The 19,470-nt window shown below is 34.9% G+C and overlaps 1 protein-coding gene across 3 annotated transcripts in view; it reads left to right on the top strand.

The window, feature by feature from the left end:
* The window catches only part of LOC124416793 (protein numb), an 87,644-nt gene extending 74,041 nt beyond the window's left edge, over positions 1-13,603 (top strand). For all 3 annotated transcript variants that reach the window (XM_046898126.1, XM_046898125.1, XM_046898124.1), the window contains 8 exons: positions 4,540-4,704; positions 5,483-5,554; positions 6,986-7,204; positions 7,654-7,840; positions 8,106-8,363; positions 10,520-10,702; positions 11,077-11,516; positions 11,831-13,603. In XM_046898126.1, the coding sequence (XP_046754082.1) occupies positions 4,567-4,704; positions 5,483-5,554; positions 6,986-7,204; positions 7,654-7,840; positions 8,106-8,363; positions 10,520-10,702; positions 11,077-11,516; positions 11,831-12,121 (1,788 nt within the window). In that variant the 5' untranslated portion in view covers positions 4,540-4,566 and the 3' untranslated portion in view covers positions 12,122-13,603. The remainder of the gene's footprint in view (positions 1-4,539; positions 4,705-5,482; positions 5,555-6,985; positions 7,205-7,653; positions 7,841-8,105; positions 8,364-10,519; positions 10,703-11,076; positions 11,517-11,830) is intronic.
* The last annotated feature ends 5,867 nt before the right edge of the window (positions 13,604-19,470 follow it).

The raw sequence follows: 19,470 nt of genomic DNA, 5'->3' as shown, positions 1-19,470 counted from the left end.
TGATTTTTATTCCAATCGTTGTGTAAAGAAAAATAAAGTCAATTGTTTTCAAATCAGAATGTTTTGTTTGAATGGAATTCATTCAGTTTCAGTAAAATTTTTACACTTAAATTAACGTCACCATCTTTTTTATACGCATAGATACTATTTGACATGTAACATTTTTATACACAGACGTCGTGTAAATCATTCGCTGGCACAGTTTCTAGACTTTCCTCACGCCGTTAAAAACATTCGCCGCCGCGTTCAAAGGTGTCTCATACTGGTTCCGAGCATCCACATTCTTCTTGAGGCTATTTTTGGAATCAGTCCTGCCTTGACCCTCATCCTTATTACGGATTGCGTCGGACTGTGTATCGCGTAGAAAGTCATCGTTCTCATTTTCATATGTTTGTATCGATAAAAAATAATAACGATAATAATCATTTTTAGATCATTATTTTATCATAAGTTGGTCACGTGATTCGGTATAACGAACAATATTCGTTTGTCATAATAAAATGAATACAATAAAAAAAATTCTTCCTTATTATACATCCATTGTGTGCGAAAAATTCTTTCTTAAATGAATAAAATTTTATTTCATATAAAATGAACGGATATTTTACTAATTCGTAGAAATTATTTATTCCAAGCAAATTCAACAATGAACAATTTCTCTAGGTCTTAGCTCAAGTTTTTTTTACGTCTAATTTAAAGTAGATTGTATTACTGAACCGAAGATTCAGAGTCTGAAAAATGTTTGTCCGTATAAAAATAATCAATTAATATCCTAATGCAATTGTTCCTGCCTTTTAGCGATTGTACATACATACATAGACTTAAACAAATGAATATCCTTAACGGTTTAATCGATGTTGAAATCTCGCTTTACTCAGCTCGGATATTCGCATACATACAATTAGTTTTATGCCATTTCCTCATCGTGATGCCGTGATTGTTCAGTATTCCAGTGACAACAAGGTGTCAAAATCCGGTTTCGTAGATTAGAATATTACCGCGAAGTTAGGTTAGGTACACCGAGCAGTGACGTCATGATAATGGCGCGAAAAGTAGACAATTTCAAATGCTTCTGACTTTAATATCAACGGAACATCTCAAATATGCGATATAATAAAGTTACATATTGTTTCAAACGTTGTTCAGAAACTGATCTTCGGTTCGAGAGTCGGAAAATATTTTTCCGTAAACCAAAATCGACGTCAATACTGGAATATGTTTATAAATTTTTTGCTGAAATACGTTATTCAGGACTATAATAAAGCCTAATCATCGCGCTTCAAGCGTCTCTAGAGCAATTTGGATAGTCGCTAGTAACTCCCGTTTCTTTGTACCGGGTTGGGATCCTGGGGTAGCCACTTGGGGCTCGATTCATGATCGCACATTGCATTCGTAGGGGAAGCAAGGCGCGCGGACGAGGGTTACTGATATAAAAGAAAGCTTGGGAACCGATTTGAAGATCTCATCACAGGCTGCCTGTTGCACCTGAACCTATGTGAAGAATATTTTCTTCACACGCATACTCTGTGTATCTTTTTTTTTTTCGGAAAGAAAATTTTCTTTTAAAATATTGTACAGGTTTATAGCCGTATCAAAAAATCATGGAATACAAGTATTAGCTGGCAAATTTTTGCAATCGAAATATGTGTACCGGAAATTTTTCCAGTTGAAAAGGGTTTGGAAAAAAAATTATCTTTGTCTCAATTCAAAAGGAATATAATAATTTTAAACTCATTTAATGATACGTACTTTCTTCCGCAATTTCATAAATTTCTTCAATTACATTAATCCGTTATTCATGAAAAAAAAAAAAAAAAAAAAAGAAATTGGTGTAACCCTGAATTTCACTTCAAATAATGATAATGAAATAATAATCTGAAACGTGCTGTGAGTTGAGAAATTGAGTAAAATTTTTAGTGATAACTTTCCACGTCCATAAAGTTCATTTATTTCCTTTTTGTACTTACTTAGACCATGCAAAGAATTTTCACAATCTGTTTTTCTCCGGTAAATTAGGCGATGATCTTCCGGCACTTGAACTGCAATGGCGGTAAATTTAAAATCCCAACGAAATCTGGCTTCGAGTGTTTGCCGAGCTGCTCAAAGCCACGTGACGCTGCGATGACGAAACCCTTTAAAACTGGACAATTGGCTCTCTCGTGTCTCTTTCCATATGCTAATGCCTATTGTATGAGTGTACCTTCACCGACGAGTGGTTATCTCGTGTGAAAACGATCGGGAAAAGCTAGGGCGCGTTATGTCTACCCTAAATAAATCGCTTTCGCTTGGAAAATTTCGTCCACTTGATATATGCGGAGGGAGAGAACTGAAGGGCTGCTTTTACACTCTCCTCTTCGTTTTAGTGGGATTAATCTACTCTTCAAGGCGATGGATAGAATTTGATCTAATTTCGTACCTTCTGTTAAAAAAAAATTTCTTCTGCCTGCAAATGGTGAATAAACTAATATGTAAATATAATATTTTCAAACTTATGGGTCATTACTCGTTGTTGAGTTTTAATGAAAATTTCTGCGTTATTAAAAAAATATAGAATTTGTTTTGCCATTTTTTGCTCAGAGCTTTTGATCAAAAAATTTATTGGATAGAAAATTGTAAGCGTTGTTATCCTTACGATGTTTTATCATCATTTTTTGAGACAAACGATCAATTTTTGCATCTATAAATAATTGATCCAAATCACCGTTCTGTAATAATGTGTGTATATAATGTCGAGATTAAGTGCAACGGCTTCTTGTAACGGCAGTTACTTTATCCTGCAGTACAAAATTAGCATTTGAATCGGCACTCTGCCAAATTGTTTGCTGCAGTCTTATAAGACGACGATTAGTTTCATCAGCGCGCCAGAATTTTAACTAGTGCGAATGATGTGGTGAACATTAAGTGATTATTGACAAATGCGTTCGAGACATTTGGGAGGGATATAAAAGAAGATCGAAAAACTATACTTTTACATTAAAACATCTTAATTTATGCTCTTGACTAATTCGCGTTATTCATTCGTCATTTGTTATTAAATTTTATGCAGATTGGTGAGTCTTTCATGCAAACGAAAAAAACATATTCAAAAATTGTAAATAAGATCTCGGATATCGATTTTTTATATCAGATTGTTTTGAAATTCTGAACAATTTAGTTTTTTCGTTCTATTTCACTTTGCGATTTGGGTCCTTTTGTGTTCATAAGAAAAAAAAACCGCCTCCTTGTGTTAATCGAAACAGTTTTTTTCAACGATGTAATTTATAGTGAATAGAAATCGAACGAATCTGTTGAATTGTTTCTTATTTGAAAACAATTCGAATTAAAAAATCAGTATACAGACTTTAGTTTATAATTGTAGTAATCATTTTCCGGTTATTTTTAGAAAAATAATCGTATCATATTTGATGAATGCCTATTGTTAGATTATTTAGTAATCAACTTGGGAAAAAGTATCAATTTCAATCTCATTAATCTCCTGTCAAACTATAAGGAGGATTACATATTGTAGCTTATACTATGTAATACGTATAACTAAGCTAATGGGATCAGAGAATAAACTCGCTAAAAAATATTCAAAAAAGCGACATTTTGTTCCGTGGAATTTAAAAATTCTAAACTTCGAATTATCGAAAGGGCCAAATGTAAGAAGGTGAAAAGGTAGAAAGCTGGAATCCAGAATAGTTAGAATTTCAACGTGTTACTCAATTTCTTATATTACATGGATTTTGACGATTTTATTTTCGACTTTCAACAAGTCAAAGATCGACAATGAAGAACGTGAAAATACGAAAAGATTAAAAATGCATATACAAAGTGGGTATCTAACCGTCGAATCGTCTAACGCGCATGCGTTAAGATTCTATAGCAAACGCAGTTGTTTTATCAGGGCGGCCAATATTTTTGAGGTTACATACATCGCGGCGATTTGTCATCTGAAGCGATGACAGTTGGTCAACCTGACAAAACAACTGCTTTTGCTCTAGAATTTTAGCGCATGCGTGTTAGACCATTTGAAGGTTAGATTCTCACTCTGTGTAAGAATTGTCACAAGGTCAATAGTTTTCTACATTTATATAGTCATTTCCACGATGATGTTTTTGAATTTTCTATATTTCGATGGTCCATAGAAAAATTTATTCAACTATACAGAGGCTGATTATAAAAGATCTGTCATTGGCGTGACGATTGGAATCCAATTAACTCTACGGACCCCGATGATAAAACAGTTATCTTCCATGCTTATACACAGGAATTAACTGTTTTATAATTGGGGTCCGTAAAGTTACCTAAATTATAATCCTCACGCCAGAGTTAGGTCTTTTATAATCAGCCTCTCTAAAGTTGAGGGAATTTTATTAGGGGCCATCGATTGCGACCTGCTAAATTTTAAAATTCAACGAACTGGATTATCTCATCCCTGAAAATTCAACATCCCGGTTTCTCCATCATTGCAAAAGCTCTTATTTTTCACTTTCATACCCCAATCGTGTCTCGAAATCTATGATTTTTAATTCATAAATTGTTCTCGGTGTTTTTCAGAAACGGGAGAGATCGCCAGGGAAGAGAATGGACCGGCTGCGTCGAAGTTTCCGGGACAGTTTCCGGCGGCGAAAGGACCCTCACGTCCCGGAGTCGAGCAAACCGCATCAGTGGCAGGCAGATGAAAGCGCAGTACGCTCGGCCACCTGCGTATTCCACGTCAAGGTTAGTTTCTGTGAAATTTTCAACCCCCGGCCAACCGGTGAAATGCTGCGCACCATCTCGACGCATTTCCTGCCACGTGCATCAAGACGCCATTTTTCTTCCTATCCACCCTACACAAGTGGCTTCGCGTTTCTCACAGTCCTTAGAAAAGCTTTCATCTTTTTCATTGCGGTAAAACAAGATAATTTTTAATCGCTGTTACGTTTTCGACGTTGCATTCCAAACGCGAATAACGGTTTAACAGCTCCATTCTGTACGCAATTTTGAACAAAAAAAGAAAATGTATTGGAGTGTTTTTGTTTAAAATTGCATCAAGAATGAGGCTGTTGAGCCCTTTTTCGCGTTTGCGATACATAGACTTCGATATTTGGCGATATGTACGTCAAAGTCGAAATTGACTACGGCACACCCTTAATCCGCCAATTAAACGCAATGAAAAGTTTTTTATCCGATATTTCACTCTGTATTCACTTTGCGTTTACTCAATGACACGAAATTATTAATTCACGGTTTGAACAGTGTCTTTTTTACCTTGATATTCGCAAAATTGACCTAAGACGGTCAGCTGATTACCCAACGCACCGCCATCTTGTCGTTGTAACCATATCCTGGTAAACTTTAAATCGGAGGCGTATTTTTTGCTTCTTCATTGATTGCACCTAGATGCCGATGTATGACTTGAATTGAAGGCATACGATCTGTTTTATATGAATTCTTCAATTTACATGTTACACACAGGACAAGGGAAAAAATAAAACCCTGTTTTCTGTTCTCATAGTATCTGGGATGCGTCGAAGTTTTTGAATCCAGAGGAATGCAGGTTTGCGAAGAGGCTCTCAAAGTGCTTAGGGTAAGTAATTTCAATATTATATGCAACGTAATTATCAAACGTGGACCTTATTGATCAGCAGCTCATATTTGCCCAAAATTAGCCAAACTTCTTTTCATGAAAACTTTTAAATAAACGTGGAATTCGATTACTTTTAGTTCAAATATGTAATTAGTAGCTAAATATTATAGCAGTGTTGACGATTTTTTTTTCTTTCAAAATTTGTGCACAAAGTATTATAACAATTGAATTAAATAATCGATGAATTGTTCAAAAATAGCTTAGACTAACAAAAAGATAAAAATTGTGTGAATTGCAAAAATTTTTTGGGAATGGCTAACAGCGTGTTTGGAGTAATTAAGTGAAACGTCCCGTAAATTCGACACGGTTGTTTAATCGAACTACGTTGCTAAGTACTATTGTATTTAAGTTAGGAAGCTTCGTGGAGCTGATACGGAATTCAGATCGAAGAATCCTTAGGAGAAATCTACTAATCAACTTCATTTTGCTCCGGGAATTCAGTTCCATGGGAACATTGTACCTTATACCTTTATCGACTCTGTAGTCGGGTTCGCGATTCTATTTTTGGACCGTGTCATTTGCTTCGACCGGGGGCTCATGTAAGGAATAAAAAATTTTCCAGCTGCTGTTTTATTCTGAATCGTTTCTGGAATTGGATGTTGAATTCTTAGTGATGAAATTCTACATTATTTTACATTTGTACAGTAATCTTTGCAATCATTAAACAATCGATTCAATCCTTACAATCTTTTTGCCATTTTCAATCCTCGTGTAATCCTGTAATCCTTGTACTCTTGTTGTAATAACCTGTTTAATCTTATTTTAATTCAGCCAATAAGACTAATTTTTTTGTAATCCCTGCAATTCCTCAGGAATCTGTGCGAAGTATTTGTAATCCTTGTAATACTTGCACAATCGCTATGTAATTTTTGTATAATAATTTGTTTCATACCCCTGTAATTTTTGTAATCTTATTCTAACAATCGGTACAATCTAATCCTTGCAATCAACCATTTTTTCCTATCATTGCAATCTGTAATCCTTCGTATCCACTAGTAATTTGTGTCAATCATTTTTACACCGTTGATTTACCGACTGTAACGAACCTTTGCCGATAGTTATTTCTGTTTAATGTAATCGTTGTAATCTCATTATAACCTCATTGTAATCCTTATGCAATCTCGCTACAATCTTTCTCTGAACTTCTTTAATCTCTATAACCTGTAGATATAATCAACTTCTATCTTCGTAGTTTTTTCATGATCCCGCCAATATTGAACTATTCTGTAATCTTTGCGACTGTTGTAATTCTGTCAACTTGTATTTTTGTCTAATTGTTTATTGATCCTTAATTATTTTATTTTTTAACGATCCTACGATCTTGAGCAGCGCTTTTTGTCAAACTCTGAATAATACTGCAAATATTTACAGAATTCTAGGCGAAGGCCGGTTCGAGCAGTGCTTCACGTTTCTGGTGATGGACTGCGAGTCGTTGAGGATGAAACGAAGGGATTGATCGTCGATCAGACAATTGAAAAGGTGTCTTTCTGTGCCCCAGATCGTAACCACGATAAAGGCTTCAGTTACATTTGTCGAGATGGTACGACGAGGCGGTGGATGTGTCACGGGTTCTTGGCGCTCAAGGAATCGGTGAGATTTCTGTCTCAGCTTAAAGAAATGATTTTTTATAACGAACAGTGTGTTGGAATAAAATATTTTATTGACAAGATATTTTCTGCATCGCAATACGTAATACTCCAAAGTAAAATTTAGCGGAATTCGAAATTTATGTTTCATAATCGTATCGTAGTATGTAGGTATGTAGGATTTTTACTAAATTTTTGGATGAATTTTCTGTAAAAGTAACTAAATTCGGTAAAAAATACTTTTTTCTTCTTATAATTATAAGCTACAAGTTTTCAAAAAAATGTGATTACAATATATTTATATTAGTAGTCTTACTGATTTCAGGGAATAATTTCCGTTCTTTTCGTCAATAAAGCACTGTTTGAATTGACTTGCTTCGAAAAACGTTACAAAAAGCTTAAAGCTTTTGTCAGTCATCGAATATTTCCTGTATATTTCAAATCAAATTTCAGGGTGAACGTTTGAGTCATGCCGTGGGTTGTGCCTTCGCTGCTTGTTTGGAACGGAAACAGCGTAGGGACAAAGAATGTGGAGTAACGATGACGTTTGATCCGAAAAATTCGACATTCACGAGGAGTGGAAGTTTCAGACAACCGAGCTTGACCGAACGGTTGCAGGACTCGCACGAACGAGCAGTTGGTCAGTATATAATCTTGTGTAGAAAAATAAAAAAAAAATAAAGAATTGTTCAATGAAATATTTTGCTGATTGAAATAAACTTCGTTTACAGCTACAACTGAAAATATCGTTCTGGTAACTTCTTTGTTGAATCGAATGACATTTTGTTTTCACTGTATTTGGTGAATTGGACAAATCCTTTCTCTATGTATGAAGAGATCGTGGTTAAAATAATCCCAGCACCAGACCATTTTTACAGTAACGTGATGTCTTCGCTTTCTTGCAGATGTTCCTCCGGTAAAGCAGGTCTTTAACCCATTCGCGATCGAACGACCTCACGCCACACCCTCGATGCTTGAACGCCAAGGTTCCTTCAGGGGTTTCACCCAGCTGAACCAGGCTTCGCCGTTTAAGCGTCAACTCAGTCTTCGAGTTAACGATCTTCCCAGCAATCTAGAACGCACTCGAAGCCACAGCCTCGAACCTACGGATCTCGCTCGAATGCCACCCACCCTTCCTCACAATATACCGCAAAAACCTCCAGGTGAATATTGTTCGTTTCCAATATTCGATAGCAGTTATCATCATTTACTCGTACTTCAGCCTTCGCCGTCTGAACGGAAAATAACACAAATTTAGCTTCAAAGTCCAAGGATACTTCCCAAATCAAAGGAGAAATACGCGCAGTTTGAAAAAATTTGGGGTACGAATCAGTAATAATGTATTGTGTTACAAGTGTGTAAAGTGGGAAATTTCCGACGAGCGTGAAGTTTGCAACGAGAGCCACAAAAGCGAGTGCTGCATTTAATCCAGGCAGATATCGGCCATTTGCAATAGTGACAGACGCTATTTTTTACAACACCTGCGATGGAAGGTTTGTTTTGAGAAGCGACGAATGTGCCAATGACGGCGCGTAAAGTCGAAATATTCGAAAGTGCGCATGCGCTGAAGAAAACCTTAATGTGTAAAATCGCGCACTTCAGTTGTGCGCATGCGCCAACGTCGATTTACTGCGATGTTCGAAAATATAGGGCACGTATGATGAACGCTTCATACACAGGCTTCCAAGATCGATCTTTCCAATCAGGTGTTGGAAAATTGGAATTAACGAAAAAATAATTTAACATCGAAGAACGAGATTTGAACGGATTCAAGAGAAAGCTGGAACCTAAGGTAAGTGTACTAGTTATCGACCCTGTCGCAATTATTGACCTTAATTTATCGTTGTATCTCTGTGATCTTTAGTTCTAAAATTTCATCAAAAAATAAATTCATATTGTCTAACTCTCTAGCAATTGGTTTTAGTCATTGAGAAATTCGCAATCTGCACCGTATAGTTATAATTTTGGAAAATAAAAGGGTCAATAATTGGGTCTAAACGTGTCAATAACTGGTACACTTTCCCAAAACGTTCGCTTGATATCTGTGGAAAATAGTGTTTTTAAATTCGTTCAATTATCATCGTCAGATTTCAGTAAAGAAAAGATATATGATTCAACTCCAGTTACAATATTATCAATGCAATGTCTCCGGCTATCTTGAGAGTACGAGTAGCGTGTAAAAACAAAAATTGAATTATTTATTGATCAGTATTTATATCAATACGACAATTTATGTATACATCAATACAGATCAAAGAAAGTACTTCGCTGAAGTCAACATTTGATTAAACTCTTAATTGTGAATACAGTTGAACTATTTTGCAAGGTGTTGTCAGATTATTAAATTTGTCGGACTATAGAATACTGCCACCGACTCCTTGTAGTCCTGAACTTTTTGAAAAGGAATACCTTGTAATCCGACAAATTATGAAAATGGTGAACTAAAATTGATACTACACATACATAATTGGGATGGCGGATTACAGAGGGCACTGGATTACCAAGGGTCTACTGTATTTTAATCGAATGCTAATAACTTATCATGTAAATTATCATCCGGTTCAATTAACAAATTGACGTTTTATCGTACATATTATTTAATTCGTATAATCAACCGTTCGTCTTTTAAAGCTCGAAGAGCAAACCAGACGTCTTTAATCAGAAGATGTCTCATTTTTTGGAGATAACTATATTATAGACATAACTTTCCATGTTACGTTGTGATACAAATTAGTTAGTTTTAAAAATACTATAAAATATGATCTCAATTTTATGCCACTGCAGAGTTCGAGGGATATGATGAAGGTTAATACACATGTGTTGTAGATAATGGATATTGCTTGTTTATTCGGTGTTGTAAATTCACGTTCTTTGGATCGTTCACCCATAATGCAATTATTAAGATTGTGTCGATACACCAATTGTAGTTGGGAAAAAACCCTGTAACTATGAAAACATGGATCGTAAGTGGTCGTAATAATCAATTAGCTTATTTTCCCCACCATGAAAAAAATTATTAGAAACTGGTTTAAAAGGTTGAACAGAAACACGTCCAGTAATTGAAATTTCAGATACAATTTCATCAATTCATCCCAGCTTATCAGTTTCTATCGATTTCTGCACTTCGTTTTAATTTATATTGCAACCTCATAGGCAATCCCATGTTTCCCATCAGTCGACAAGTATTGTACAGTAGAATGTTAACTACCACAATTCGCATAGTAAGTTTAAATACGATACAATATCCCCTACTTTGCATATTACTGACCAGTTGAACCTGCACAGCTTTTTCTACATAATATGCAATCTTTGTTTACAGTGAGTCCAATCCCGGAGATATCGCCCGGAGGTCAAGATAGTGTCTCAGCGATGTGTCAGCAGCTCTCTCGAGGGCTTTCCCTTCTCTCGAGCAACGACGATTACAACGGGTCAACGCACATATCTTCCCGAATCAGTTCAAATTCCGTCTCAAAACAGCTCTTCAGTACAATGACGCCTCCAGGTTGGTACTCGAAGCGATGCCATATTTGAGTAAATGACCATAAACGCAAGGTTCCGTTGAGTACTCTTGTGCAGAGTGATGAAACATAATTATCATAACATGCTGCCTGCTATGTTCCGAGTTACTTCAGGAAAATTTTAACCCGATATTCCCCTAAATTTCAGGAAATGAGAGTACATTTTACTGATCGTCATAACCAATCATCCGTAAGACAAACGATAATCAGTAAAATTTACTCTTCCAAGTTCCTAAAATTCGGGAAAACAAAACAGGGCATTTCCATAAAATTATTCGATTTTTTCCGCTTTTGAGTTATGCACATCTTCTTTCTATACAGCATTGTTCTTACCTTTATACCGCTTTCTTCTGTACAGTGAGCAACAGCAATTCATTCGAAGACACGAAGTTGAACAATAACATAAACAACAACAACATCAACCATGTTGGTCCCAGTTGGCAGGACGAACCGACTCTCACCAATTCTAGACTTACGCCAATTCTCAATAGAAGCTGCAACCTGAGTCCAGTTCTTCCGAGGACTTCCGTCGCACCAGCGATGATGAGCACTCCGGGTTCGACGTCCACTGTGGGTGTCTTCGGAACTCCACCAAACGCCAGTCCTGCGTTCAGTTCAGCCTCGACATCGTCACTTGGTGGAAACACAACCACTCCTTCGTTGAACCGATCTCCAGTACCTCTAAACTCGGTCACACCGTTGAATCGGTCGCCAAATTCCAGCCTACCGTCTACTTCCCCCATTCCCACAACTGGCGTTCCGATCGCCGCCACCAATACCATACAATCTGTTTCACAGGTATGTCCATTCGAATCACAATTTCTGTTAATTTTGTTTAATCCTAAATGGATATGAGGCATTCCACTTCAAACTAACTACGTCTAACCAAAATTAAAAATTAAATAACAAACCAAAATTTTAAGACCAAGATGGATGTGGGCAAGCTTTTCGCTTAGAAGCTACAGTAGGTAACAGAAGTAATTAAAACTTGTGTATGTATTTGCATTAATAACACTCTCTATCGATTCGACAATTTAATCCCTCAACGCTCACTTAATCGCTTATTGAAATGGTTTTTGGATCTTTAAAAATACGATTATCTTTCGTTGCAGTTACAGCCAGTCGCCACAGCGGCGAATCTTCCTAAGCCTGAACAGTGGTTGGGAAGTGTGACTGGCGCTGTTTCTCCTGTACCGACAAGTCCTAGACGAGCACCAGCGCTTCATTTAAGGGCGCATTCGTTGGGCTCCGCTGCTGGAAGTCAGGCCTTCTCGTCTCGAGGAGGCCCTGCGGATCCGTTTGATGCTGAATGGGCCGAAATCGCAGCTCGGAATCTTCAACAATCGACAACAAATCCGTTCATAATGTCGAATGCAACGCAAGCTTTCCAAGTCCAATTGTAGCGTCGAGAATTTTCTGATAGCGTCGCTAAATACTATCAGACTAACACGTAGTGACGGCTTCTTGTGCGTTCGCACTCTGAACGGCTGCGCGATAGAAAGTATTACACGTAAATTAATCGCTTGTACTTATACCGGTGGTTTTCTGCTACTGTTGCTACGCAGTTCGCGAATAATCGTGAATGCCAAATTGATAAACAAATTTTGTGTTGTCTACAGGTTCTCACTATTTAAATTTTATTTTGCCTTTGATATGTTGAAAGGCGTTACAAACAAAAAACACAATTTGTAGGCAGTTAGAATTTTAAAAACTCAGTTTTCCAGTAATAGATCGGTCATGCGAAATCTCTCTTAGCCACGTTCGATTTCGATGAAATTTCTACCGTAGGTACATTCAATATCAATGAACTAAAATTTTCAGTTCAGAGTAAATTTGAGCGAGCATGTAGTTCTGGAGCTACAAGCAATTCAATTGAAAATTGAAATTCAATTCAAAAACCGGGAAGCAAAGAAAAGATCAGAAGAAGGTGAAAAATCTGAAGCCTTGGGGTTTGGCGATCCGATTGTGAATCTTATGAATCTTATGGCTCACAGTGATTTTTACAGACGTGCAATTACTGGAAAGCCGATATGTTAGAGAATTTAAAGCTTCACAAATAGTGTTTTTTACGGTGCCCTACGACATACCAACGGTATCAATGAAATTAATAATGGTGAGGGTCGTGCCAGGTCAAAATTGTCTGGTATACCCCGTATGCATATATATCGACGTAACATGTAATTTTGAAAAGTTTATAAATGTTTGCGCACAAGTAAAGGGTATACATTATGGCAAATCAGACAGCGAAACAGTGTAGAAGCCAGGAATGATAAAAGTCTGCATATTTTTCGTTGTTAAAAGTTGGTTGACGCCATCCAGTCTGTGTCAATTTTCTATGAACGGTTTAGTTTATTCAATGTTGGGACTTTCTAAGGCTCAATTATGTCCATTTTTATGGCGAACTTTCCATTCGCAATTTTTATGTGCCTAAATTTTATATATTTTCAACCTCGTTCATACGGATTACCATTCGTTTATTTTGGTATAATATCGTGATGTGAGGTATCGATCTCACGGGTTGCAGGGTTGATGTTTATATCATTGCAGGATTAAAGCAAACTTAATAATTAGTAACGTATATCACGGTGATAATTCCGCGGGCTGATTCAAGTTCATCGCGGATATTTATGCCCGCCACTTGCGATATGTTTTAGTATTATCAATGGGAGTCGTATCTCCAAGTCTTAATTATCATATCGATGTAATGAAAAGTAGCGTGACAATTATTCAGGATGAATGATTCGTATCGTCTGGTTCAGAAATTAAGAAGTGAGAAAAAAATCGTTTTCTAAGTCTTTAGTGAAGTCATTTGCGTTGATGGTGCTGATCGCATATGAGACAACACTCTTACTGTGCAATAGAAATGGTTCTGAGCGGATTCCAATCGAACAAGCTAAGATATTTTGAAGACTTGAGAAATACTTCTATATTCGGAATGTTGAAAATAATGAAATTCTGCTGTTTTTTATCTAATATTAGTGCTTTCGGGATCATTTTTCTCACTGACCAGATATCCAAAAACTATCCGAGAAAAATTCAAGGAATCCTTCCTTATAGTACAGTTATAACGCACAAATGTAATTATTAACGAAAATCTGTATTACCATGCTTATGCAAATATATTTTTATCTATAGACAACTTTTCATAAAATTTTTTACAAGAGATCTATGGAGATTTCTGTGGTGAAAACAATAAGCCCGAAACATTAGAATGGAAAAAAACACCGGTTCAATGATTCTAGACGTTCTAGCTTTAAAACCTTTTTTCATATTGTGGATACGTTAGCCTGTATTATTTGAAATTTCTTGGATTCGTTTCTGTTATATAGTAAAAACGTTTTTTATTTGCATTCACTATCCTTGGCACAAGTAAGATTGCTAATAATCTTTCGAAAGATTTTTTCTATTCTTAATTTTTGATTTTGACAGCGTGGCCCATTCAAACCTAACGTCACGCATTGCAGATTGAAGAAAGAGAGAATATTATTCAGAATATATCGGTTTTATCTTGCAACACTCATTACCGATATAATTTCTGTGATAAAAGCTTTAATAGCCGATCCAAGCGTAAAGATAATACTGTAAAGAACAGCAGACACGGTTGTAGAATTGAGGGAATAAAACTGCAATATAGTAAATATGAAACACGTGTTTAATTTTAGTAAAAAATTGTTAAAAAATCGTTGTTGGTGATGTAGGATTTGAATAATTGCAGCAGATGAAATTTTGACAGCAGTATTTTTGTTTGAATAATTGTTATCATAGAAAAGCTCGAGAATATTGTCAAATTTAGGTACCCTACTTAATGAAAGTGCACCGCATAGCAATAAGTCATGTATAGATCAGTCTTATATAACAGTTAGATCATGAATTGAAGAATAATTATATTGCTACGATGCATCGATATAGAAACATTAATAACAATATCGTTAGATGTGAACAAAGAAAGAATATTATAAATGTCGCACCAAATTAAATGTCGTAAGAATAATATAATATACAGTGCTGCGCAACTGATCTTTTGAAGTTTTTACAGTTCAATCAAAAGATGAAACAATCTATTTTCTCAAACTTCAAAACAGACACTGTTTTTTATAATATCGTAAAAATTTGACAACTTGAAGTCGATGCAGCGGTCATTGCGATACTGGTTTGACAGACTGTCTTGATGCTGTAGTTTGAATTTATCGTTGTTAAAAAAGTAAATGCTACTTATAGAATTCAAAACCCAATAATATGTTGTACAGAAAGGGGAACCGTCTTCTCATCCGACATACAAAGTCGACAAACACAATTTTTAGTGTCGTTATATTTTTGATAGTGCCTTAGTAAAAATTCAACAACCTTACGTTCTGCTTGGACATTTTGACATTCTGTTGAATACAAAGAGTTTGTCAATTAATCCGCTATAACAACCATGATGCGTTAAAATAATAACAGGCCAGTACTTATAAACGATAAAATTGAAATGGTGGACTATGCTTATTCGGAATTCCGTGACTCACCATGTTATATTGTTTTTCAAACTTGAGCAAAATATACTTGATATGATATACCTATTATAGAATATCGGTAGTGTGATCACTGAGCATTGTTTCAATTCTAATAAAAAAAAGTATAACAGTACCTTTGTGGCTATAACATACTATGATAAATAATAATTATTGCAAATTTGCAGTTGTTCGAAATTCATTAATAAATAGTTTTATGAGATATGTTAACTCAAGATAAATGTAACACCTGTTAGAATCTAGATGATTAATGATGATCGCACAACATAGCCGCACCGTATCAATATTACCATATTAACTACATTAGTGAAAATGTTGGTGTTAATCTGCTCTCTTTATATAACAGCAACTTCGGAAAACGTATCATTTATAACAATTGAGTGATCGACTAATAATTGGAACGCAGTAATGATTAAAAATTATTTACAAGTTACGAGGGAAACGGTTTTGAATTACTTAAATGATTTGAAGGGAAAATTGGCAAGAACTTAATTTGATTATTACCAATATGAGAATTTTTTTTAACGAATCTTTGTGTATATATATACTATATATATACATTATTATATTATACATATATCAGCGATGTATGCATTGTAAATAGAATACTTGTTTATAATATATTGCAAAAATAGTTAATATTAAAATTAATTAACACATTAATGTATTATACATGTTATTAGCAATTAACAAATAAGTGAACAAATTTAACTTCTAATTAATATACATACATATTATAATGCTGATTATCAAGATCATTGCTCGTGTTACACAAACACAAAGAAACAAACCAACAGAAACATAGATTTGAAAATAGAGCAATTGTTAATTTATAGCAGTTTTTCCACTGCTCACGAAAATATATATAATAGTATTACATTCCTAATAGTATTCTCGTGAGGCACGTTTTTGCGCAAATTACTAACACATCATCATTATCATTACTGCGATATTTCGGCGATTTCTCTATTTATTTTTCATTATAATCGTTAAGTTTTACGTAACAAAAAAATCTGTCACTGTAACAAAAATCTTTGGTAAAATCAATGAAAACCGATTGTAAATTGATAATCGTTGTAAATAGATGCTAGTTTTCATTTCATAATTGCTCATTCTACTCTTTTTTATTCACCGCAAAAATCTGCCTCAACTATTATTATTATAATTATTATTAATATTATTATCATTATTATGATTATTGATGTCATAAAAATATCTATCTACTATAATTCTAATAGGTGTTGGGATGAAGTCATAATTGCACATCGATCAAGTGGAAGAAAAAGAAATTTTTCAAATATTTAAACAATATTTTCGATTCTAAATCGAATTTAAACAACTGCATTAATATTCGATTGAGGAAATGTACGAATACAATTGATAATATTTATAGAGTCGTGAGCACAAATGAAATTAGTGTACTTATTTGAGGTACTTAAGTTACCTATATATCGAACGTTAATTCAACATGAAAGAATATGTACTTAAATAATATATTATACCAGGATAGCTTGTCTAGCGGAAAACGTCCATTGGAGAAATAAGTCTTTCTTTTTCCAAATCAACGTTAGGGTTATAAATAAATATATACATACATACATGTTATACCACACACATGATATAAGAATGATAATATAATATATTACGATTGCTATTTGTTAACATCTTATATATTATTATTCATAATATATAAAATATGCAATTTATTTCTTTGATTATGTATGATATAACGGTATATAAACTATTAATTATATCGTATGTATTATGTATAATGATTGGAAAATGATATAGGCACCTATAATATTCAGAATTCGGTCTATATTTGATTTGTCTACTCTGACGGATCGAATAATTACATCAATATCAATCCTGATTTGTAGAAATTGTTAAAAGTGAATTCGTTAAAGACGATTATAAGTTGGTGTAACATGAAATATAAGAACAGAAACAGGTGAAAGAAACAATTATCCTATAATAATTGCTATATTCTACAAAAAGACCAATAACATAAAAATCAAAAGATAAAGATATAAACAGAATTATGGTACTTGATCTTTTATAAACATAATGCAGTGTTGAAAAGTTAATTAAATTCAAGGGCAAAATGTCGGATGCTTTGCGGCATGCTGCACACAGATTTCTATATATACACTGCGATGCTGCATGAATAATTAACTCCAAGCCGTTACATCTAATTCGATTATTCGAGCGGGTATTTTGAATCTTGGATTCATTTTGGATCCGCTTGTATAGTATAGCTGGTGCGTGTAAATAATACGACAGATCGTAGAAGAAACGAATACGCGGGAGGGAGAAAGAGAGAGACATTAAGAGTAAAAAGAGACAGAGAATACAATGATTTACTGAAATCAGCAATGTATGATTTAACAAACGTGTATAATATTTTTCAAAATACCTTGTATCGCAATGTATTAGCTGCCTCTGTATAAAAATACCTGCGATCGATAATAATATCTGTTGTGATTACATATAAGTATATGAGAGTTCAGTGTGTTGCTTACCTGACCATTGAAGTAATATGTTGTAAATAATGCAAAAGTTACTATTTGTTCATTTTTTTATTCTGTCAAGCTTTAGAAGGTTGTAGGAGATGCTGTGTCAAGAAACTTTTCGTAAACACGTCTTATGGTTCAATCTTACTCCGTCCTTACAGGCCGTGGACATGAGGCCGAATGGTTGCGAATCGACGCCTGTAGGTAGGCTACTCTTTGTCAATGCCTGCGTAACCATATGCACATCAGCCACAGTGCTGGCAATACTACAAACAGGCGTGAACGGGGGGTTGCCTACCTGCCACCGTTGTTGCGCGACCCTTTGACTGTGTGTATCGCCGAATGAGGTCAAACCACGTCAAACCGATTATGGCTTAGTCATGAAAATTTTTTTGTGTGGGCATTTTGCATCCCCGACAAATTCCTGCAGCTTGATATTACAGTTCTAAAACACCCAGTATACAGAATTATAATTTTAGGTGAGTTTCAACTATTGACTTATAAAACGGTTATGATCGCAAAACTGACATTCACGGATTTTCAATTTGAGTAACCCATAAATCAACCCTACAAAATTAATAACCAAGCCAAATTTGAAAACATAATTTTTAACAAAATTATTTGAAAATGAAAGCAAAAGTGTGTAAAATATTTTCCGTTTTTGAATAATATTGAATCGATTTATTAATAATAAGAAAGATATCATGTCTGCGTTGCTGGAAATATTCAATAAGTATCCTCCGAGCGTGCCGTCACGTTGTCGGCAAAAATTGCCTCGGAGTGCTCTAATCTGTCCACCTTGTCCAGCATCTGGAACATCGCTCTCAGGGGAGTCGAAAGTCAAATATCAGCTCACCTACACGTGTAATAGGTAAATTCGGCCTGAAAGATTGGTTATTTTTGTTGATACGGAGAAATATTGTTGCAATATTGCAGCAATATAGGAATATTATTGTTACGTTCCTATAATTACGTTGATGATAAAACCACGATACAGAAATATTGTACCAATATTGCTGGAATATAGGATTATTATAGCCATTATTATTTGAAATGTAAATATTATAGCAATATTCTGGCAATGCTGAATTATTAATGCGATACCGTTTCAAAATAGAAATATTATAGTGATATTCCGGCAATACTTCTACAACTTAGTAGTTTCAAAATACAAAAGTATTATAGCTATGTTCCTGTAACATTATTTCGATATTTCAGTAGCCTTACAGTCACAACTGTAGTATCAAAATATTGTAGCGATATTGTTGAAAAATGCCTGCAACTTCTTCATATTAATTGCTATACAAAGGCATCGAAGCAATATTTATGCAATATTTCTAAAAATGTGAGAGAAGTGTGAAAAAATTCTCTTATCAATTCTTGACAGAATAATCGAATATTGCGGAAGTAAAAAATGCTCTGACATGCCTCGACATTTAGAAAGAGATTAGTATCTAAAATAAGTGATCTAGCCCTAGAACGCAATTACTACAAGCTAAAAATTGGTATTGCTGATTGGGGACTGTGAGCATAATTCAGTTTCACCATCTGACTGCTCGTTGGTCATTGCGCAAAACAATTGAAAAGAACAATGACGAACAGCTGGGGTCGCCAACTACCCCGCCCTGTATCTGCACTGTAATGTACTCTAGTCAAAATATTTAACTTGTTATTACGTCACATTTATTATCTAAAGCCATATATTTCACATGCCGAAGCAATTTTCTC

Source organism: Diprion similis, chromosome 3 (genome assembly GCF_021155765.1).
Source record: "Diprion similis isolate iyDipSimi1 chromosome 3, iyDipSimi1.1, whole genome shotgun sequence".
Lineage (NCBI taxonomy): Eukaryota > Metazoa > Arthropoda > Insecta > Hymenoptera > Diprionidae > Diprion > Diprion similis.
Note: the sequence above shows the minus strand (reverse complement) of the source record. Positions and strands in the feature narration are given on the sequence as shown.